We start from the raw sequence: 24,517 nt of genomic DNA, 5'->3' as shown, positions 1-24,517 counted from the left end.
TTTCCTTAAAAATGGTGTTTGTTATCAGAACAAGCAATTAAAAGAAATTAGTTTAACATTCAGGAATTTTTCTCTCAATTATATTCCCATACTACCACAGAGAGAGGGTCATTTTATTGTATTTGAATAATTATTTAAAATAGGAAACAGCAAAAGCAAGCAATTTGTATCGTGTAAAATTCACAGGGCAATTGCAAAACAAAAACCTTATTTATCCAGGTTTCTGCTTCAAACTGCCAATGGGATGTTGCATTCCTATTAACACTAGGAAAAATGTGAAAAATGGGATAGAAGGCCTTTAAACAGTGATTCACTAACTACCTCAGTTACCCCTGTTAGCATAAAAGAATGTTTTGGACACCTCATAATATGTGAAAGCTATGAACACAGAGCTTGATTACTAAAATTTTGTCAGTCTGCCAATAAAGTAACTTTATTATATAGAGACGCTATAGGAAATGAGTATAACAGGATGGTGGATATGAGTAATTGTGTTCTGATCTCATCATCCTCAGGCCATCATTCCTAGATTATTCTGATATGAGGATTACATAAAAGAGTGAATATTCTACAGAGCCAAAAAAATAAACATTTAAGAAACTGTCATCCTATAGCATAAAATAACACGGATGGTGAGAGCAATCTATGCTGTATTGTTCAGAATGGCTGTTCAAGAGCACTGGCCCATATTATCACTGCAAGAATTAGCCACCAAAAAAGGCCCCATGAATAAGAAACTATAGTTAGGGCTTCCCTTGTGGCTCAGCTGGTAAAGAATCCACCTGCAATGCGGGAGACCTGGGTTCAATCCCTGGGTTGAGAAGATCCCCTGGAGAAGGGAAAGACTACCCCCTCCAGTATTATGACCTAGAGAATTCCATGGACTGTATATATAGTCCATGGGGTCACAAGGAGCTGGACACAACTGAGCGATTTTAAAGAAAAGAAAATTTGGCTTTTGGGCTTCCCTCATAGATCAGTCGGTAAAGAATCTGCCTGAGGTGCAAGAGACCAGTGTTTGATATCAGGGTCCAGAAGATCCCTGGAGAAGGAAATGGCAACCCACTCCAGTATGCTTGTCTGGAAAATCCCATGGACAGAGAAGCCTGGTGGGCTGAGTCCATGGGGTCGCAAAGAGTAGGGCACAACTGAGTGACGAACACTTCACTGATAGTTAAAGCAGTAGAAATACAAACGGAAAGGAAAAGGGTGTGAGAGAGCTAATTTCAAAATACAAAATCTAGGTCCCCTCCCAGTGGGCCTTAAGTTAGACTCCCAAGAATTTAAAAGGAAGTGAAAGTGAAGTGAAAGCCGCTCAGTCGTGTCCGACTCTTTGCGACCCCATGGACTATACAGTCCATGGAATTCTCCAGGCCAGAATACTGGAGTGGGTAGCCTCTCCCTTCTCCAGGGGATTTTCCCAACCCAGGGATCGACCCAGGTCTCCCAACATTGCAGGCAGATTCTTTACCAGCTGAGCCACAAGGGAAGCCCTTAAAAGGAAGAGAACCTCTCAGAAGCTAACCACATTGCTTCCTCACTACAGTGTGCTGTGTGCGTGCTCAGTTGCTCAGTCGTGTCTGACTCTTTGTGACCCCATGAGCTGTAGCCTGACAGCTCCTCTGTCCATGGAATTTTCCAGGCAAGAATACAGGAGTGGGGGACTTTCCTGCTGGTCCAATGGCTAAGACGCCACACTGCCAATGCAGGAGGCCTGGGTTCAATCCCTGGCCAAGGAACTAGATCCCACGTATCACAACTAAGACCTAGGGCAGCCAAATAAATAAAAATATGTATATTAAAAAAAAAAAAAAAGGAATACTGGAGTGGGTTTCCATTTCCCCCTCCAGGGGATCTTCCCAACCCAAGGATTGAACCCATGTCTCTTTCATCTCTTGCATCAGCAGGCGGATTCTTTACCACTGCACCAACTGGGAAGCCCCTTCTGTACTACAGTGTCTACAATTCCAGAGGAAAATTCTCTATTTTTGCACATTTCTGAATTTTTAATGATTAAAAGAAGGTTGTTTCAATCCCAAGTCCCTGAACCCAGAAGACAAAATTTGGAGTTTGTTCTAACCACTGATCACTGTCCTCTAAACACTGGCTTTCAAAAAACTTACTGTAATAAAGATGTAAGTTGTAGTCTTCTTGGGCACTTCAAAACAACAGACCAAGTCAGATGGATGCAGAACACCTTTGCAAAACAGATTTCTCCCTATTAACATTAAGAGTCTTGCATTCTATCCAAAGCAAGTCAGAATGCTGCATATCATCAACTGCCCCTCTGCTTTTTAATCAACTGTCTTTATTTTATACTGTGCAGATAATGGGAAGAAATTCAGAATGACATATGGAAGGAATTATCCATTGATCTAGGTTTAAAATACCACCATCTTCTAAAGAGTCCAACATTCTTAAATATATCCACTATCTGGCAACTGATCCCCCACTTTCATCATGTAACCATCATTTAGGGGGTCTGTTTGTGCCAAGTAATATATTAGACACTTAGTTAATAAACACAAATGAGATGATTACTGACTTGAGGCAATAATCTAGAAGGAGCAAGCCAAGAGAGGAATAATGACCTTTAAACAAACCCAAACATGTACCTTAAAAAAAAAAAACCTTTGAGGGAACTCAAAAGTCAGATCAAAGTTTTCAACCTCAAGTGGAATTTTTGGACCATTTCCCTACTTTAATACTCTAAGCCTTGAACCCCAAGGTCTATAACTTTTAGCAGAGAGAGAGATCACCTTGAAAGACAAGGAGTCTTGAGCAAGAGGAGGAAAATCTGAACTGAACATACTGAATTATTTCCCTTAAATTCTTAGCCCAAGAATCCAGTTTCTCTGCAGTTTCCTACCTTTTTCTCCAGCAGTCAGTGGGATGAAACTATCTTGATTCTCTACTTTTGTTAATAATAATAATCTTTGATTCCTGTTTTTGAACCCTCCCATAATAACAACCAACATTTGTTCTTAATTTTACAGATACAAAAAACCTTTACATATTTTGAAGATTTGTTCCTTGCTGTGGAACATTATTGCCTTCATTTTACAGATGAGAAAACTGAGGCTGCTGTTTATTAAATTATTTTTTAATTTAATTATATTTATTATTATTTATAATTATAAATTGGAGAAGAAAATGTCACCCCACTCCAGCACTCTTGCCTGAAAAATCCCATGGACGGAGGAGCCTGGTGGGCTGCAGTCCATGGGGTCACAAAGAGTCGGACACGACTGAGCGACTTCACTTTCACTTTTCACTTTCATGCACTGCAGAAGGAAATGGCAACCCACTCCAGTGTTCTTGCCTGGAGAATCCCAGGGATGGTGGAGCCTGGTGGGCTGCCGTCTAGGGGGTCGCACAGAGTCAGACATGACTGAAGCGACTTAGCAGCAGCATAATTATAAATAAATTATTACTTATTATTTAATTATAATAATTAAATTATTTATTAAAATAATCTCCACAAAGTGCAACAATGACCAGTTGGAGGAGCTGGAACTGTAACTTTGGTCTTTTTTTCTTTTTTACTGGTGGTAATTAAGGTTGCCACTTATTTTTTTTTAATGTATTTATCTTTTTATTGAAGGATAATTGCTTTACAGAATTTTGTTGTTTTCTGTCAAACTGCAACATGAATTAGCCATGGGTATACATATATCCCCTCCCTTTTGAACCTCCCTCCAATCTCCTGCCCCATCCCACCAGTTTGATACAGAGCCCCTGTTTGAGTTTCCTGAGCCATACAGCAAATTCCAGTTGGCTGTCTATTTCACATATGGTAATGAAAGTTTCCACGTTACCCTTTCCATGCATCTCACCCTCTCCTCCCCTCCCCCCATGTTCATAAGCCTATTCTCTATGTCTCTTTCTCCACTGCTGCCCTGTAAGTAAATTCTTCAGTACCATTTTTCTAGATTCTGTATATATGCATTAGTATACGATATTTCTCTTTCTCTTTCTGACTTACTTCACTCTGTATAATAGGTTCTAGGTTTATTCACTTCATAAGAACTGACTCAAAGGCATTCCTTTTTATGGCTGAGTAATATTCCGTTGTGTATATGTACCACAACTTCTTTATCCATTCATCTCTTGAACATCTAGCTTGCTTCCATGTTCTAGCCACTATAAATACTGCTGCAGTGAACAATGGGATACATGTGTCTTTTTCAATTTTAGTTTCCTCAAGGTATATGCCTAGGAGTGGGATTACTGGGTCATATGGTGGTTTTATTCCTAGTTTTTTTTTTTTAACTTTACAATATTGTATTGGTTTTGCCATATATCAACATGAATCCACCACAGGTATACATGTGTTCCCCATCCTGAACCCTCCTCCCTCCTCCCTCCCCCTACCATCCCTCTGAGTCATCCCAGTGTACCAGCCCCAAGCTTTAAAGGAATCTCAATACTGTCTTCCATAGTAGCTGTATCAATTTACATTCCCACCAACAATGCAAGAGTGTTCCCTTTTCTCCACACCCTCTCCCGCATTTGTTCTTTGTAGACTTTTTGATGATGGTCATTCTGACCAGTGGGAGGTGACTCATTGTAGTTTTGATTTGCATTTTTCTAATAATGAGCGATGTTGAGCATCTTTTCATGTGTTTGTTAGCCATCTGTCTTCTTTGAAGAAATGTATGTTAAGGTCTTTTTCCCACTTTTTGATTGGGTTGGCTGGTATTGAGTTGTATGAGCTGCCTGTATATTCTGGAAATTAATCCTTTTCTGGTTGTTTCATTTGCTATTATTTTCTCCCATTCTGAGGGTTGTCTTTTCACCTTGCTTATAGTTTCCTTTGCTGTACAAAAGCTTTTAAGTGTAATCAGGTCCCACTTGTTTACTTTGTTTTTATTTCCATTACTCTAGGAGGTGGGTCATAGTGGATCTTGCTTTGATTTATGTCATTGAGTGTTCTGCCTATGTTTTCCTCTAGGAGTTTTACAGTTTCTGGTCTTACATTTAGGTCCCAGAGGTCTCTGAGACTATCCTCTGTTCTTTTCCTTCTTTTTACTTTATTCTGCTCTTAAGAAGCTATTTCTACCATTTTATCTTCCAGCTCACTGATTCATTCTTCTGCTTCAGATATTCTGCTACTGATTCCTTCCAGAGTATTTTTAATTTCAGTAATTGTGTTGTCTCTGTATGTTTATTCTTTAATTCATCTAGGTCTTTGTTAATTGATTCTTGCATTTTCTCCATTCTCTTTTCAAGGTTTTTGATCATCTTTACTATCATTATTCTGAATTCTTTTTCAGGTAGTTTGCCCGTTTCTTCTTCATTTATTTGGACGTCTGTGTTTCTAATTTGTTCCTTCATTTGTGTAGCATTTCTCTGCCTTTTCATTTTTTAAGTATTGTGTTTAAGCTCTCCTTTTCCCAGGCTTCAGGGTTGAATTCTTTCTTCCCTTTGGTTTCTGCCCTCCTAAAGTTGGTCCAGTTGTTTGTGTAAGCTTCGTATAGGGTGAGATTTATGCTGAGTTTTTGTTTGTTTGTTTTTCCTCTGATGGGCAAGGCTGAGTGAGGTGGTGATCCTGTCTGCTGATGATAGGATTTATATTTTTGTTTTGTTTGTTGTTTAGCTGACATGTCCTGCACAGGGTGCTACTGGTGGTTGGGTAATGCCAGGTCTTATATTCAAATGGTTTCTTTGTGTGATTCTCACTATTTGATACTCCCTAGGGTTAGTTCTCTGGCATTCTAGGGGCTTGGAGTCAGTGTTCCCACTCCAAGGCTCAGGGCTTGATCTATTCCTCAAGACTGGGAGCCCTGCTGCTCAAAGGGTGTCAGACCCACTGCGTACTGCCCTACTCACGCTTTCCAGGGGGCAGCTCTGACCCAATCTTGGATAAAAGTCCCCGGATGCCAGACAAAGTGACAACATCGAACCCTATTCCTATTCCTCCCTGTCTGACTTCTTCTGTATAAAATCCGTCAACAGGCACACCAGAGAACTTTAAAACTTCAGTGGCTTTCTAGATCAGTGTTGTTTTTCCAACCCCTGGGGACACAGTCACGAACATGTGCCGGGCCATACTAAACTTGGTCTTAATGGCCAGATCTCATTCTCTGGTTACCCAGTACCAAGTTCTATTGATTTCACTTGGGGTCTCTACCTTCTCTCCCTCCTCTCCTTTGCAACCTTCTACCTTTATTACAGTAGCCTTTCAACCAGTCTCCCTTCAGTTCCTACCACAATGGGTTTAATCACTTGGTAACATGGGCCAATTTGAATCAATCTAGAAAAAAGGATAGAAGCACATCTGCAAATATTTTTCATATAATTTGAAGCTTGTTCACAGATTCCTAGATTAATAACTTTGCTTCTCCCCCTCACATCTATCCCATATATCTCTAATGACATATGTCCTAAAACTCCTCTTTGATCATATTTCAAGGCTCAAAAACCTTTAGTGATTTTGCACTACCGAGTAAATGAGACAGAGATCCACTACCCTGACATCCCAGACCATTCCTGCTTCTTTACTGTAACTCCACTATACACATTCTGGATCCATGATCCTAGTAACTGCCATCCTTCAAATATGCTTTATGCTTTCTCAACACTGTGTTCTCAACATTAGACATTCTCTGCCTCCAGCCTCCACCAATAAATGAATTCAGCCTCTCTGCTTGAACAGACTCCATAACAGAACCCATTCTTCCTCCCACATACATCCCACTCCAGCTTGGAACTGTCCTAACAACAGACCTCTTTCCTATGCTAAAATGAAAATTACCTCCCATTAGCATCTGTGGTATTTGAAGCAACACATAGTAAATTTAATCTGATTCCTGACGCTCGCCCCTTTCTGCTTGCCTTCCCTGGTGCAACATGTTGCTTTCTCGTAGGATGTCACTCAGAACTGAGCACCGTTCTCTCTGTTTTTGCCCCCGACAACAGCTTGAGCACAGTAGGACAGAAGAGCAAGGCTCTTCACTGCTTTGTGTTGGTGCTGTTCTGGCAGGGCTGCCCAAGGCTGATTAACTTTGTGGGCAACCGCATTACCTCACTGAATCTATTAAGGTTTCATGCGTGCTCAGTCACTCTTAGTCATGTCTGACTCTTTGCGACCCCATGGAAGCTAACCAGGCTTCTCTGTCCATGGGATTATCCCAATACTGCAATGGGTTGCCATTCTCTCCTCCAGGGAATCTTTCCAATGCAAGGATGGAACCTGGATCTGTTATGTCTCCTGCCTTGGCAGGTAGATTCTTTACCACTGAGGCTGCAGGTTACTAAAACCCATAAGGTCTTTTTCACTTGTGCTGCATTTAAGTCATGGTTCCCGAACTAAAGGCAGCATTTTATTCTTTATTCCACGTTACTTGTTAGAACCAGCTTATCAAGATCCTTTGCCATCACGGATCCTATCTTCCAACCTGTTATGTGTCCCTACCAATCTCCTGGCATCAAAAAATATAATTAACTTGCCATCAGTGTCCTTTTTCAGCTTAGCTATGAATATGTTGAATAGGGCAAGGATAAGTATTCTGTTAACTCCATTATATTCTTTCTCATCATCTTTCTTCAAATGTCCAGACCATATGCTATTCTATCCAGGAGCAAGAGGGTCTTAACTTTTAATGTTCATAAGAATCATCAAAGATGCTTGATAAGAGTACAAACTCCTGGGTCTTAGCTCCAAAGATTCAGAAGATCTAGGATAGTGGCTCAGGAATCTGGGTTTTTAATAAGCGGAATGTATCTAAATAATATTATGGGGAAAAGACCTCATTTTAAAAATGACATTCTTTACTTTTTTCATCCTATATGTCTCCCTCCTCTGGGTTCCTATAGCTGCAATAAAACCTCATGCTAACAAGGCTGCTGTCTGTCTTATTCTCCAAGATATTTCTAGTGCATGGCACATTTCTGGGAATATTACAGGCTCAGTAATTTTTTGTTAAGTTAATAAATGAATCTTTATTGTACCACTTTATTGTTACATGAGTGTACTGTACCACTCATGTAACACATGAATATAATCAACCTACCAGTATATAGGTGAACTCTCAAACTCAACTATTACCCATGAATGACAGAAAATATGTAAAATACAAATTTGTGTCTTTTGCAGCACTTTGAACATGGAACATTAGTCCATAAGTATTTATCAAAATAGGTAAGAGGAAATGAATAGAGATTGTAGAAACAAAGATATATGAGACCTTAACAACACAATTGACATATCAGTGGGTAAAGAATGGAATGTTTAATTTTTAAAAGTACTGGAAAAACTAGCTATCCATAAGGAAAAATATAACATTAGGTCCCTTCCTTATACCATATACCATACACACACACACACACACACACACACACACACACACACACAAAACTGTAAACAGATTAAAAATCTAAACAGGAAAAGCAAAACTGTAAAATTTTTTGTAAAAAACTAGTATAGTATTTTCTTATAGGGCTAAAGAAGGATTTTAAAAATAAAACATACAAAGCTTTTATAAGACTTCAGAAACTGACACACTTAAAAATATTAAAATTGAAATATCTTCATAAGAAAAAGACCTTAAGCTAGTGAAAGGACATGTCCAAGATTGGTAAAAGGTATTTGTAACACATAATAACAAAGACTCTGTACAAAGAATATATACAAAAAATGTTAAAATCAATTATAAAGACAATTGAATAGAAAAATAAGCAAAGGATATAGACAAATAATTCACGAAAGAAGAAGACACGAAATCAGGAGAATAGAATTAAGAAGAAACCCAAAAACTCTTTAAGGCTGGCAAAACTGAAAATGTTGACGATATGAGATTGAGATAGGGATGTGAGGAACAGGAATTTGCAAACCGCTGCGATATAAACTGATGCGGTTGCTCAGAACATAAACTAGCAGTGTCTAGGAAGTGTGAGGGACACCCACATTCCTGGACCCAGAACACTGCGCCCACAGGCGTGTTCCGATGAGAGCCATACATCTACTGCGGCACTCTCTCTTAGTAACGACAGAATGGAAGCCACCTAACTACCCACCAGTAGGAGAATAAATACACTGTGGTTGGCTGCGTGTCACAGTAGGACTTTACACACTCATACAGCAGTTAAAGCAAAGTCTACATGGATGGATTGTAAATACACCAAGAAGCCACAGTCTCACAAACGAAAGAATACAAAACGAATTTTTGGTTGTAAGAATGTTTTAACGCTATGGAAATCTTCTATTTAAAACATTTTTTTTTAGTATTTTTATTTTTTTTAATTTTATTTTATTTTTAAACTTTACATAATTGTATTAGTTTTGAGTATTTTTAAATACACAAAATTATAGTAGTGAAACCCCCTGTGTTCATCACCTTGCTTCATTCATCATTAACATTTGCCAAGCAATGGTACACATTTTTAAACACTAAAATTCATGCTGAGGAAATGGCCATTATCCAGGGCTACTAAAGAGCACAGGACATGGAGAAAAGACCACCAGGTCCTGCAGGTGCCGCCACCATGAGCAGTGTGACTCTGACACACTGAATTCCTCTGCAGGGCTTCCCCTCTGAACTGGAAAGACTTCAGAATGGGCTGATGAAATGCCTGGTGGTGGTTTAGTCGCTCAGTCGTGTCCAACTCTTCGCGACCCCATGGACTGCAGCCCGCCAGGCTCCTCTGCCCATGGGATTTCCCAGGCAAGAATACTGGAGTGGTTTGCCCTTTCCTTCTTCAGGAGACCTTCCCAACACAGGGATTTAACGCATGTCCCCAGCGTTGCAAGCGGATTCTTTACCAATTGAGCCACCAGGGAAGCCCAAAATGTCTGAGACAACAGGAAATAACCAGGACGCAAACTGACAGGTACACACAGAGAAGTCTTTCTCTAGAAGACACAAAACACCAAGCAGACTCGAAGGTTCTAAAATTCAAATCAAAACACTAAACGTGGACTCCCTATTCCTTAGCATTCAGAAGCAAATAATTTGAGGTCTCTTCCAGCTCTGTGGGCACATGATTTCATCCTCAGACATGTTCTTGGAGAAACAATAACATAGCTGCCTCCCCTCCAAAGACCCATCTTCTCTTCTCCCTAAACCTAGAGTTTGCTTTAATACCAGGGTAGCAAGTGACTTCCTGAGAGCTCTCTTTGCTCCTAATGTTACCCCCTTGCTTCCACGGCACCACTCAAGGAGATGAGGAATGCCTGTAGCCTGTCTCTGACACTCCAAGTGTCCAGTATGCTGTAGAGCAGGAAAGGGTTGGAAGAACTGGCAAGCAAGGGCCAAACTGCATTATCTGGAAAGGTACACACATACCTCTTGAAGCAGTGTGCTGCTGTAAGGACCCAGCAGCTACTCAGGAGCGTGGCCCCACAAAGGAGCCTACCGTCTCCATGGGATGACTTCAGCCGGAGGGATACTTGCCAAGGCCAACTGCCCCTAAGAAGAAAGTAAGCCACTCATCAGAAAAGCAAGGCACATCATCCAGTAAAACAATGACTTAGGCGTGCAGGTAGGAGGAAAGGAGTATAAAGAGACTTGAGAATGTGAACTCCTTTCCCACTTTGAGAATGATATTCCTACAGCTTTGAGCAGAACACCCTGAAGATTTGCCTATAGCATCTGTGTGCATAGACCCTAACTCTGACATCCTTGGAAACAGTTTGTGTCTTCTTTATATTTCGTGATTTGAAGCGTATTTTCTCCCTCACCTAAACACGCTAAAGAAGTTGGGCTTTTTCTTTCTTTATCTGTTGGTCTTGCCACATGGCTTGCAGGATCTCAGCTACCCAATGAGGGATTGAACCCGAGCCATGGCAGGGAAAGCGCAGAGTCCTAACCATTGGCATGCATGCTAAGTTGCTTGTCATGTCCGACTCTTCGAGACCCCATGGACTGTAGCCCGCCAGGTCCAGGGAATTCCCCTGAAGAAATATTTACTAAGCAAAGCACTGGTTTTCCATTTGTAAATTCAGTAAGCAACAAAATTATATTAAGAATGAGTCAAGTCCAAAACAAATATATTCTAAATTAAATAAATGTGTAGTTATATAATTTTCAGATTTCCTGGTAAATCAGTTTGTTTCTGCAACCCATCTATCTCATATATCAGGGGATAGTGATTTGAAGAACATGGTCTATATAAATAAATATAGCTCAAAGGGCAGTGAAATTATCGGTGTAATCTGTATTTAGTTTAGAAAATAAGACAAATCCACTATATAATAGTAGAAAATGCCCCAATTTGTAATCCCCTCTCTGTATAAATAATTCTGTAATATGGAAAATCACTTCTGAAGAAACTTTTACCTTAAAGAATTCTTCCCACCAATGATCCGCTTCTGCCGACGGGGCAATAATCTCAAACCACAAACAGATGAGAGGGACTCTGAAGCAGAATGAGGTTTTTAATTAAACTACCACATTGCTGATACTGGGGTAGAGATACAAGTGACACATTTCCCTGCAGCTGCTTCCTCTATTTTAAAGTGCCTTTTCTCTTCAAATTATAGGCTATTTTTCTTATAATGGGCTTCCCTGGTGGCTCAGAGGTTAAAGCATCTGCCCGCAATGCGGGAGACCTGGATTCAATCCCTGGGTTGGGAAGATCCCCTGGAGAAGGAAATGGCAACCCACTCCAGTATTATTGCCTAGAAAATCCCATGGGCAGAGGAGCCTGGTGGGCTATACTCTACAGGGTAGCAAATAGTCGGACACAACGGAGCAACTTCACTTCACTTCACTTTCTTATAATAAAAATTGAACATTGTTTTTTTAGTTAACGAAGGCAACAGTAATTCACAAGTAGACATGGAACTTGATGAGTTTTCCCACAGTCAGCTCTGAGGAGGTGTCATGGCCTGTTGAGTGGTCTGGCCCTACCTAGTGCATCGTCCTTATGGTACCCACACCTACTCCTCTGCTGACTGTGGAGACTGTTCAAGAGTTCAGAAATACTAAACAAGAGGACTACAAAAAATAATGATGATCTGAATTATTTAATTTTCATAGACAACACTCTTCCAAGCCACATATACACATGTAACTCAGAGAAGCAAAGCACATTCCCAGGAAGAAATTCTGACACAAATTTACATTTATTCAAATAGCATATTAATATACAGAAAGGATTTACCAAGCCAGTTTAACTGGCAAATTGGATTTAAGGCTATGCAGTCAAACATCTCAAAATAACAGATTTCTGTCAAGAGTATTAAAAAAATGAAGAGTTAAATTGAAAATATATGAAAAGGTGGTGTATAAAATAAGAGTAAGTAAGGTATGACTAGTTTTAAAAATAATTTTAGAAAGTGTATGTGTGTGCTAAGTTGCTTCAGTCATGTCCAACTCCTTGTGACCCTGTGGTCTGGAGCCTGCCAGGTTCCTCTGTCCATGGGATTTCCCAGGAAAGAATACTGGGGTAGGTTGCCATTTTTTTCTCCAAGGGATCTTCCCAACCCAGGGATGGTTAAGTATACATGTGTGAAATACAGTATATACTGTTTTTCTATCAGAGTAGGAAAAAAGGGTAGGAATTGTGCCAAGACCATGAAAATCTAGTCAGCATTAATTTTCTTCCATAATAACCAGGTAAAAGGGAGCCAAACAGGATATCAGCACTAGATATTTCTTCATGGAGAAAGAGGTTCTGCAATGTGTACCAAGGTCACTAATTTGTCAAATGAGCTCAGAGACATGCCGTCAAACCTTAGTCAAACCTTAATCCTCATCTCTTACGATATGAGTCCTCTACATGACACTGTAAGGTAGAAGATACCAGAAAAACACAAGTTTCCAATAATGTTCCAAGTCAGGTCAATGCATATAATGCCAACACAAAGAATGATGTAATATTAAGCAAGCAAAACCAAAAGTTTACATCATTCTGGGGAAAAGTACCAGATTGCAAGAAAGTAAAATTTATTGAAAGCCATAAAATTCACTATTATAAAAAAGTTATAAAGTAAAATGAAACTCATTTATTAAAGGATCCCATTAGATGACCAAAAACTGATGGCTTGAGTTTTAATCACCTTATAGAAGTTAATAGGTCTTGAACTTCAACACAAAATCAAAAAGTTAATAAGTCAGATTCAGTAATCCAGTTGGTCTAAGATAAAATCTTTTTATTTCAAATATGGTAGCATTGGGACCATGGAAAGGTATCAAAATGAGCACTGCTACACCTTTGGAAGGCATTAAAGCAAATATATTAATAATGATGAAATAAATACGGTATTTCATATTTTAAAATAGGTTTATTTTACATAAAAATATACTAAAATATTTCATAGTTACTGAATTTTTATGTTTTTCTACTGCTTAAGAAATTTTCCATAATCCAAAGAATTAGCTATGTTTACTTTGTAACTGTATGTAAATTACTGAAGGGAATTTAATTAAGTTACAGTCTATAGTTAGGAAAAACTGGCTTACCAATCATGTTTATTTCATGTAATATCTATATGTATATATATACATATATATATATAAAACAAAGCATAAAGGGTTGAAAATATTCTTCACACTCAAAAGACTCTCAGATAATGAAGAATCATATTAACAATATCCAATTTATTGGATTGTCTTTAATAGTTATTAAAAGATGCTAGAAAAAGAGGATTCTCAAGTATAGATACACCTGATTTTAAGAAAATCTTAAGTATCAAAACCATGAATTTTTCATCTACATAAATAAATGACTGTTCTTTTCATAAAACATAACCATAGTTTCCCCCAAAAGAGTTAGTTTTTCCCCTTCTTCACTTAAAGCAGTATCTGTTTCATAAAAATTAAACTCAGAGTTTCTATGAACTCTTCTATTTATATAAGTATGAACTACCCATCACTGTATTATACTGAAAGATTACTTCTCATTTTCCTTACATTCTTAAATTTCAGAAAGTAGAATCTACAAAAGATAATTTTCTTTTTGCAATTAATTTCAAAAACTATCCCTGTTAAGATATTAATAAGAGTAGAAGAAGTTCCCTTCTCTGATTCACCTTTAAATTTTCATTTCTTTCCTGCTTTTATGAAGCAAATATCATTTCTAAACCTTCAAGGATACCAGCAAGTTTGACAGTTTTATTATATTCAAAGAAGGAATGGTTACAAATGGCTAAGAATATCAAAGGGGGACAAACTCAAAGATCACAAAATCCTCTAAACCCACTCCTGCCCCTGAACTCTGCCCTCTCTGGGAGTCCACACAGGAAAGTTGGTGAAGAACCACTGCCTCTAAATACTAGCAGAAGGAACAAGGGGTTGAATATATTCTTATGGAAGGGAGTTCATTACCCAAGTGCTGCTCAGAATAATGACGTGGGGATGAGTATTCTTTGACCTTCACAGACACGTCCCAGAAGGTGACATACCTTTACTATTGTTTCCTGATGCTTTTTTCCCAAGATAATCACAAATAACTCCTGCGTCTTCACTGTGGCGGCAGTTGTGGTCTCCGATGTTTTGTCTGACACAGTCGGCCAGGGACCGTTCATTTCCTGTACACTTCACATTATCCATATGGATGGGTCCCTCCCCTTCCCCAAAATACGCCATGCTCCTTGCTCTGGCTGGGCCCCTGGAAACAGAGCATTCTTGAGGATGTGGAGAGTCTGTCAATCGTACATTTGAATAAATCACAACATACACTCTCATCCAAATATATTTCTTAACTTTCATATATTAATATTAGCATCTATATGTGCTAAAAAATTATTTCATGACTATCAAAAAAAAAAGCTTGAGAGGTAATAACTATACATTCTTTGTTATCATATTCCACGGCTTCTTGATTACATCTTAATTTCTAATAAGAAAGTCGCATGTCAAAAATTTATGATAGTCTTAAACTCTAGTTAAAGCAGGAAAAAAAATCTTCTCAAAAATATCTACTCTCTTCCAGACCATAATACTCTCTTAAAATTGGTTTCCAAGAAAATTATGAGAATTAAATAATTACCTAGGGAGCTAAGAATTTTTAAAGCCCACTTTAGAAGTAAAAATGCACAATTTTCAACTGAGAAAGAGAAAACCAGGAACCAGAGTTAAGAAGGCAGAATTACTTTGGGTATATCACTTTTCTTTGGTTTCTCTCTTTTTTTAATAATATATTACTTTTTATTAAATATCCAAATACAAAATTTTCAGTGAAGTATTTCAAACTAATACCATATTCAAAACTCAGTTCCTGTTAAATTAATGACATGATTATGAATGACCAAGTTTTAATGTTTGAATTATAGGAAAATTATCCTTGTAACTTCAAATTAGGGAAAGATTTGTTAAAAAAATAAAGCATAGATGGTATACTTTAAATTAAAAGATTGATAAGCTCAACAAAAATTTAAAAATGCCACTTCACTAAAAACCACCAAAGGAAAGTGAAAAGATAAATTTTAAAGTTGATGAGTATGTATACTATATATGTGTGTGTGTGTGTGTGTGTGTGTGTGTGTGTGTTGATGAATGCATTCTCTAACAGAGGGAAATAGCATACCATATACAAATAACTCAAATTTCATTTATAAAATAAAAAACCAGCAACCAACAGAGAAGCAGGAGAGTTTTAAATCAAAAGAAACTGTCTTATTAAAAATGACAATATAGACCAGATTGCTAATATTAAAATACTTTCTACTTAGTTAGGATAAGGTTATTATACTTTCCTTATAGTTATGCAAGGAACTCAGGCAAAGTAGTTTATTGATACAGATTATCTGAGGAATTTGCTTGACTAATCCCCTTTCAGCTGAGACCTGGCCTCACAGGCTTGTAGCTGGCAGTACATTCATTTCAAAAATGTACCCTAAAATTTCTTCTGTATTAGTGATGGCTACTCTGACATAAATTGCAAATAAAAATAAGATTTAACCCATTAGAAATACTTATAGTCATGGAAGATCAAACAGGCAACTTTAAAGTTACTCTTTAATTCTTTCTACATATAAAACTTTCAATAGTTGTATAAGTAAAAAATGCTCATTGTATCAAGTTTGCAAAATAAAAGCATTAAAAAACCCCAACCACACACTGCTAGCATTTGGCACACATTTATGGGGAAAATACTAACTACAATTTTTAATTGTTAAAAAAAAACTCATTGTACAGACTATGCTAAGTCACTTCAGTCGTGTCCGACTCTGTGTGACCCCATAGACGGCAGCCCACCAGGCTCCCCCGTCCCTGGGATTCTCTAGGCAAGAACACTGGAGTGGGTTGCCATTTCCTTCTCCAATGCATGAAAGTGAAAAGTGAAGGTGAAGTCGCTCAGTCGTGTAGGACTCTCAGTGACACCGTGGACTGCAGCCTACCAGGCTCCTCCGTCCATGGGATTTTCCAGGCAAGAGTACTGGAGTGGGGTGCCATTGCCTTCTCCGTTGTACAGACTAGTGGATCTCAAACTAAGTGGACGATTCTTATGAAGGTGGTTCTGCATCAAATTTCAGTGTAGGGAAAAAAAAGTTTATTTTCTTACTGTTGCACATTTATTTTAAAATTTTTATAGGTTTTACAAGTATATACATTCTTATATATTAATCTTTGTGAGCAGCTTAAATTTCTTCCCAGAAGTGAAACTTTTTATTCAACAGATATAAACATTTCTTAAGATTCTGGATATATACATTGTTTCATGTAAGACGAGTCTTTGGAAAGCAAATTATGCATTTGAAATATGTATAATAAAATATAACTATTTAAAGGAAAGGTAGGAGAAGGCAATGGCACCCCACTCCAGTACTCTTGCCTGGAAAATCCCATGGACAGGGGAGCCTGGTGGGCTGCAGTCCACGGGGTCGCTAGGAGTCTGATACAACTGAGCGACTTCACTTTCAATTGTCACTTTCATGCATTAGAGAAGAAGATGGCAACCCACTCCAGTGTACTTACCTGGAGAATCCCAGGGACGGGGGAGCCTGGTGGGCTGCTGTCTCTGGAGTCGCACAGAGTCGGACACGACTGAAGTGACTTAGCAGCAGCAGCAACAGCAAAGGAAAGGTATTTTTCTGATTTATTTTGTACATCACAGTTCTGATCTGTCTGGAATTTATTTCTGTTAATATTAGTGAAGGATCTAGCTTTATTTCAGTCCCTAAAGTAACTGTCCTAATAACTCTTCCTGCTGACTTAAAGGGCATTTTTATTTCCTTATTTATCATGCTTGTAAGTACACAAGCCACTTCTCGGTCTTTATAGTTCAATAATTCTACATATTAAAATTACCTTGGGGCGCCTTTAAATTATAGCACAATCTGAACCCCACTGGATGTCAGTTAAAGTAGAATTAAGACGTTAAGTAAAGAGGGAGTGGGCCCATTACCACAGTGGGTAATATTTTTTATGTCCCAAAGTGATTTCCATGCACAACCAAGGCTGTTAACCATCACTGACCTCTTTGCCTATTCCTGCGCCAATTTCACATAGACTTGATTTCAGATGAATTTGGAAGTTAAGCCCTTCTCCCCATCCACCATACACACCAAGAAAAACAAAGACTTCAATGAGGAGAGCATTTACTGTACAGATTAATTTCTATTTTGTCTTCCCATTCAGAGTTGTGGAGTATCACGAAGCCTTACAGCTTCTGTAAAAATTTACTAATAGCTTTTTTACACATAAACCTCAATTTTTGTGAAGTTTATTCCTTGAACTTTTTTGAGTTTTGTACCTTTTATAAATGACATTTAAAAAATTTTTCTACTTAGCATATAGGAACATTATTGCTTTTTAAAAAATATTTATATTTCATATTGTTACATTAATAAACACTAGTTCTAGTGTTTTTTCAGATGATCCTCCTGGGTTTTCTAGGTGGACACTGCATTATTCATATACCAATTCTGGCTTTTAAAAAATTCCAATACCTCAGTTCTTAATGATTAGTGGAAACTCCAGATAATACTGAGTCATTGCAGTAAAAACAGGCACACTTATTTGTTCCTATTTCATGCTTGTTTGTGATAATAGAGTTAAGGTAGTTTTACTCTATCCTTAGCATCCTAGGAGATATGAGACAAGAATACTGATTTTTATCATGTAGTTTTTCAACATTATTATGATAATCATATATGTTTTCATTTATAGACAACACACCAAAATACATTAAATTGAATGCTTCAGCTGAACTACTCTCATATTCTTACAGAAAATGAGTGATATTGTTCTTTTAATATACTGCTGATAAATTCATTAATATTTTGTTTAGAATTTTTAATATAGATTCATGAGTTTTCTTTTGTGTATGAATCCTTGTCTAGACTTAAAATCAAATTATATTAACTTCATAAAGTAAATGGAAAGATTTTCATTTCTTTTTTTCCTTTGCTGTACAACAACTTTTATATTAATAACTCAGGAGCCATTTGTGTCTTAAAGACTGGTCAAAACTCTTCAGCAAAAAGTCAAGAGTCAGTTCTCCTGTCATTAGTAATTTATTTTAATTTATTTGGGTTTTCTATCTTTTGTATCAACTGTAAAAATTTTTTGTTTTGGCTCGAGTTTTTAGGTTTGTTTTTTTTTTGGGGGGGGGGCTATGCTGCATGGCTTGTGGTATCTTAGTTCCCCAACCAGGGCTTGAACCAGGGCCCCTACAGTGAAAACACCAATGCCAAACCACTGGACTGCCAAGGACTCCTCTTGATAATTATATTTTTTGTTGAAATATACAGTTTCCTAGATAATTGTTCATTTCATCCAGATGTGCAAATTAATTAGCTAAAAGTAAGTTTATAGTGAGTGAAAGTGAAGTCGCTCAGTCGTGTCTGACTGAATCAGCGACCCCATGGACTGCAGCCCACCAGGCTCCTCCGTCCATGGGATTTTCCAGGCAGAAGTACTGGAGTGGGGTTTTTAACCCTCTGTATCTGTGCTTATATTTCTTTTCTCTAATGTTTACTTATATTCTCTTTTTCTTAATCAGAATTGCCAGAAATTGTTATCTCATTAATCTTTTTTTAAAAACGGAAATAATTGCTGATAAGTGCCTGTGTAATGAAGAGCAATTTGAAATTCAAATAGCCATAATTTGAAGAAAATTGAAAATTAATAACATCCTGAAACTAATATCCAAGATGATTCCCATCAGTTTTGGGTGTGAGGATGACCAAAGGTAGAAAGCAAATAACAATAAGCTAAATGTCTTGATATTTCTCAAGAAGGGGAAATTACAGATAATTTGTGAAATTGGTAAGAAAATATCTGAATATCTTTGCTAAAAATTTAAACAGAATTTCTAGTAAAACAAGAATGCTGAAATTTCAGATAATTAGAGACAGCAAAGAAAGAATATTAGATTGCTTGTGAATCGAAAGCCAGAAGGTCATACAAAGAACCAAAAATAAAGCATGATAGATAGCATAAAAGTAGATGACAGGTGGAAGTAAACACGTTGAAAATAAAATTAGACTCATTAAATAAACCAAAAGGATAATTTCTTAGCAATTTCCCAATCAATGCACAAACTAAAGAGAATGTACCATTTTAGATATATTAACAAGTATATTAGAATTAGAGAACATTTTAACTAATAAAAGTACATAATTAAAGACATTCTCAAAGATATAGTGAAATCTAATACATTTTTCTTTGACTTAAAAAATAATTAAAGACTGTGTCACTTATAGGGACTTCTGGATTACAAGCATGAAATAATTCATAGCTGATAATTTCAGTGAGACAATAGGCTCTAATACACGAGTCTTTAAACTGAGACCTGGGTTTGATCCCTGGGTTAGGAAGATCCCCTGGAGAAGGGAAAGGTTACCCTCTCCAGCCTGGAGAATTCCATGGACAGTCCATGGGGTCGCAAAGAGTCAGACACGACTAAGCAACTTTCACTTCAGTTCACTTCACTTCAACTGAGTATCAAGTACTCCTGGGAGTAGATGATGATTTTCCAAGAGATATGGCAACTGATATGTAGATCATCAAAATCCATGTGTATTCTCTCCTAAAACTAGTCTTGCTAAGTCAAGATCAACTTCTCTTTCAAAATTTCCCTTTTCCCACTACACAAAAAAAAAGGCATGCCTTTCACTCAGCCAATCCAACCACAGTGCATTGCTCCAAGATTTAAAAGCCTCTGAAGTGGCCAAAAGAACAGTTCAAAACAAACGATAGCAATGAAGCCTCCTGTTATCCAAGGACCCAAACCCCAACCCATCGGTCTAGGAAATGAGAGCTTTTGTCAACTTTTCTTTCCTACGCTGAAAAATCATTTATCAAATTTGTTGTTTTTAATTAGTTGTGTACCAGAAATCATAAAATCCTGAGAGCATCTTGTTAGAAGAATTTAATTTTTCTCTATCTCACTCTCTGCATGTGTACACACACACAGTTTTTAAAATATAGTAACATTAGGATTCTGTGGGGAAAGAAAATTTAAACTAAAATTTCAAGGAGAAAAAGGAACTATGTAAAATTTGTGATGGTCAGAGAAGAACTTATTCATGTATTTTTTAAATGAATGTGAGTATCAAAACACTATATTTATGTTTTGTTGGATATAATTAAAAGAATGATGTAACTTCAACTTTTAAATGTCATATACAAATATGCCAGAAATTAAACTCTTTGCAGCTATTTAAACATAAGATTACAAATTAGATATAGTTAGTTTTAGGTGTCTATTAAGGCAATAGGGACGGGCTTCCCAGGTAATGTTAGTGGTAAAGAAGCTGCCTGCCAGTGCTAGGAAACATAAGAGACACGGGTTCAATCCCTGGGTGGAGAAGATCCCCTGGAGGAGGGCATGGCAACCCACTCCAACATTCCTGTCTGGAGAGAGGCGTGGTATTGCTGTCATGGACAGAGGAACATGGTGGGCTACATCCATAGGGTTGCAAAGAGTTGGACATGACTCAAAACGACTGAGCACACAGTCAAAGCAATAAGGACACACCCTTTGAAAATCCTTTTAAGGGATATAACTCCAATAAACACAGAGTGCAAGAGCAATGTCATATCGAAGCATGCACTAATGGAATCACACAAAGTTCGAAAAGAATGGAATCTCCATCAGGGCTATTTAGTCCTAACGAGGTTAGCTGATCGCAACACATTCTCTCTCAACCCTCTAAAAACAATGTGCTCTCATATGCTAGACTTTGTCAGACATTATGTAATACACCATTAAAGAGTGTGTTTTACTTTCTGTCACTCTAAGTGCATCTATATTAGTTACCACTCATGTTCCTGATTTTTATTACTTCATTTCTGTTTCTTACATTATGAAAAAGCTAATGCTATTTTGATTCTCAGTGTTTCCAAGTACTAACCCTCAAGTGCAATATAGATGGTGGGGGACAGTTCTCTGGTATTCTTATTAAGAAACCTCTCTGACATCTCCAAAGCTTTCTGGATTGATTTCTACAAATAAATGCTTTATTAAAGATTTTTAATAATTCAAAGTAGACATGGGGGAAAAAATCCCCTTTTCTAATCACATACTTATTTATAAGTTCTTATATGAAATTTTATCTCCTCTCACTGGGAAATTATAAAAACAAGTATATGTTCAAATATATGTAAACTGATCAAAAGCTAAATGATTCTCTTCTAAATACCATTTGATGGCAAACTGTAGCTTGTACACTAGAAGACGCCCATCCACTTTGTCATAGTAACATTAAATTACTCATTTATGTATTAAGCTTTATTTTAGAAACAACTATAAACTAAGGGGCTTCCCTGGTGGTTTAGTGGTAAAGAGTCTGCCTGACAATGCAGGTGACATGGGTTCGATTCCTGATGCCGGAAGATTCCACATGCCAAGGAGCAAATAAGCCCCTGAGCCACAACTATCGAGCCTGCGCTCCGGAACCCGGGAGCCACGACTGAGGCCACATGCTGCAACTACTGAAATCAATGCACTCTAGAGCCTGTGCTCCGCAACAGGAGAAGCCACCACCACGAGAAGCCCACACACCACTGCTAGAGAGCAGCCCCGCTCGCCGCAGCTAGAGAAAGCCTGCACCACACAGGCCCAGCACAGCCAAAAATAAATAAATGCTTTAAAAAATAAAAACTATCACTTTCACTTTTCACTTTCACGCATTGGAGAAGGAAATGGCAACCCACTCCAGTGTTCTTGCCTGGAGAATCCCAGGGATGGGGGAGCCTGGTGGGCTGCCGTCTATGGGGTCGCACAGAGTCAGACACAACTGAGGCGACTTAGCAGCAGCAGCTAGAAGCAATGGCTCAGTATTTCCTAACTTAATGTTCATCGTGACTGTACAAATAACAAAACTACTGCAAATAACAAGAACCAACCGTAATTTCAGTAACAGCAGAATCCCTTATAAGGCTACTGTGTTGCGACATAAATCACAGAGAAAAGGTTAATACGTTTGGCTGACAGAAGCATTGTTATGAATATTGTTGTTTTTGTTTAGTCGCTAAGTTCTGTCCGACCCTTTTGCGACCCCATGGACTGTAGCTGGCCAGGCTCCTCTGTCCATGAGATTTTCCAGGTAAAAATACTGGAGTGGCTTGCCATTTCCTTCTCCAGTGTTATGAATAATCAAGATTTATTGGACTATTTGTTATTAGATAAAAGCTACATTTCTTGAGTAACATCATGTATATGTCTTGTAAGAGTTTAGAAAAATTTAAACAGACTCCGTATTTCTTTACCATTCTCAATCAAGTCAGCATGCTGCCAGTATTTTCAACTGAATCATAAATACTAATTTTATACAAGAACAAGAGTAAAATAATCATAAATTTTGTAAAGCAACCATCCCAAATAATTAGGTTTTCTTACTTGTAGCCAAGCTGTCGACAGATCACAGTTGCATCCTTATCAGTCCACCCATCATCACAAACTGTTCCCCACTGGCCATTGATAAAAACCTCCACTCGTCCTTCCTTCTTATTTTCTCCATCCATCAGTCTGATTGGAAAACCTAAGTCGCGAGTTAAAAGTAATACTCATTATTACTTTTATAAGAGCCAAAACAAGCAAACTGATGTTAAAGCATCAGAGACTTTATAAAATAGTATTTGCTTTTAAAATGAGCTAAATATTAAATGGACAGTGAGAGAGAGGACATACCAATTTAGAAAAAAAAAAAAAATTGTATCCACTTTTGCAATATCTTTTGAAGCCTTGAGGTCAGAGTGCTTATCTTGCTCAACTTTATATTCCCAGCACTTGAGACAGTGCCTGGCATTATAGAGTACACTGGAGTGGGTTGCCATTTCCTTCTCCAATGCATGAAAGTGAAAAGTGAAAGTGAAGTCGCTCAGTCGTGTCCGACCCTCAGTGACCCCATGGACTTCAGCCTTCCAGGCTCCTCCATCCATGGGATTTTCCAGGCAAGAGTACTGGAGTGGGGTGCCATTGCCTTCTCCGAGAGTACACATAACACCTGTTTATTGAATAAATGAATATATAGCACTGTAAAACTGTGTATGATCTTATTACCTCTAACTTCTAGTTAGTAAAAGACATTAACTTGGAATTGTTTTTGTTCTACATCTACTCACTTATCCATCAACATACCTAGAAATTATACTCCAAAGCTAGTATTTTTTTTTTCAATTATGTGAAAAAAAGTTTTAATTTCTCCCTTAGTCTACATTCACATTAAATCAACTAAATATTTTATGACATTTAAATGAATATAATTTTCATTATTGAATTTAAGCATGACTTTTTAAAGGATCCTTTGGACATTTGATTGATTTTTTTGGGGGGGGTGTTGCAAATAATTTGACTCCAATCATTTCATAAGCAGAATTACAAAAGTTCAGATCTGGAAGAAATATTTGAGGCCATCTAAGACATTTGTTCTTCTCTCAAATGAGGTCATTAATGTCCATGAGAGTTAATTTCACAGGTATTTTTAAGAAGAATTTTTAGATATACTTTAGGATGCATGAGTAACTTGAAAGATGGAAGAGAAGAAAAAAAAAACGGAAGCAACTAATAAGAACAATTTCCATCTCAGGCTTCCTATTTACTATTGATTCCCAAGGAAGAGCTTAAGTCATAAAAATCACTAAAGATGTAAAAGTTGAGAAACTGATCTCTAGTAAATTGGGGATTTATCTGAATTATGCAAAAGAAATGACTTGTAGAGTTTTTCACACATCTGTATCGACACCAATAAATATGGTTTTGTTTAATTAAAAGCCCTCGTTATGGCTTGCATACTGCCTGGGGTTGAATTGTGAAGCCATTAGAATGGGCTCTAATCCAATTTGTACACAGAGATACACAGAAGGAAGATGTTGTGAAGAGAAAGAGGGAGAAAACAGCCACCTACAAGCTGAGGAGAGAGGCCTGGAACAGATCTTCCCCTTCCAGTCCTCAGAAGTACCCAACCATTGCGCATACCTTGATTTTGGACTTCCAGATTCCAGAAGTGTGAGACAATAAATACCTGTTGTTTAAGCCACCCAGCGTGTGATCTGTTACAGTAGGCCAAGCAAACTAATACACTTTCTTTACATTATCTTGTTACTAGAAGGGTCTCCAGCTTGCGCCTCTAAGATTGATAAGGATTCAAAGAATACCATCCAACATGGTGAAATTATTAGAA

The 24,517-nt window shown here is 37.7% G+C and overlaps 1 protein-coding gene across 3 annotated transcripts in view; it reads right to left on the bottom strand.

Annotated features, from left to right (window-relative positions):
- The window catches only part of PRSS12 (serine protease 12), a 77,153-nt gene that overhangs the window by 10,463 nt on the left and 42,173 nt on the right, over positions 1-24,517 (bottom strand). For all 3 annotated transcript variants that reach the window (XM_024993169.2, XM_010805881.4, NM_001193222.3), the window contains 4 exons: positions 22,735-22,876; positions 14,348-14,553; positions 11,280-11,358; positions 10,287-10,409 (listed from right to left, as the gene is read on the bottom strand). In XM_024993169.2, coding sequence (XP_024848937.1) covers positions 10,287-10,409; positions 11,280-11,358; positions 14,348-14,553; positions 22,735-22,876 — 550 coding nt within the window. The remainder of the gene's footprint in view (positions 1-10,286; positions 10,410-11,279; positions 11,359-14,347; positions 14,554-22,734; positions 22,877-24,517) is intronic.

The sequence above is a fragment of the Bos taurus genome, chromosome 6 (genome assembly GCF_002263795.3).
Source record: "Bos taurus isolate L1 Dominette 01449 registration number 42190680 breed Hereford chromosome 6, ARS-UCD2.0, whole genome shotgun sequence".
Taxonomy (NCBI): domain Eukaryota; kingdom Metazoa; phylum Chordata; class Mammalia; order Artiodactyla; family Bovidae; genus Bos; species Bos taurus.
The sequence above is the reverse complement of the archived record's forward strand: the minus strand, read 5'-3'. Positions and strand labels throughout refer to the sequence as shown.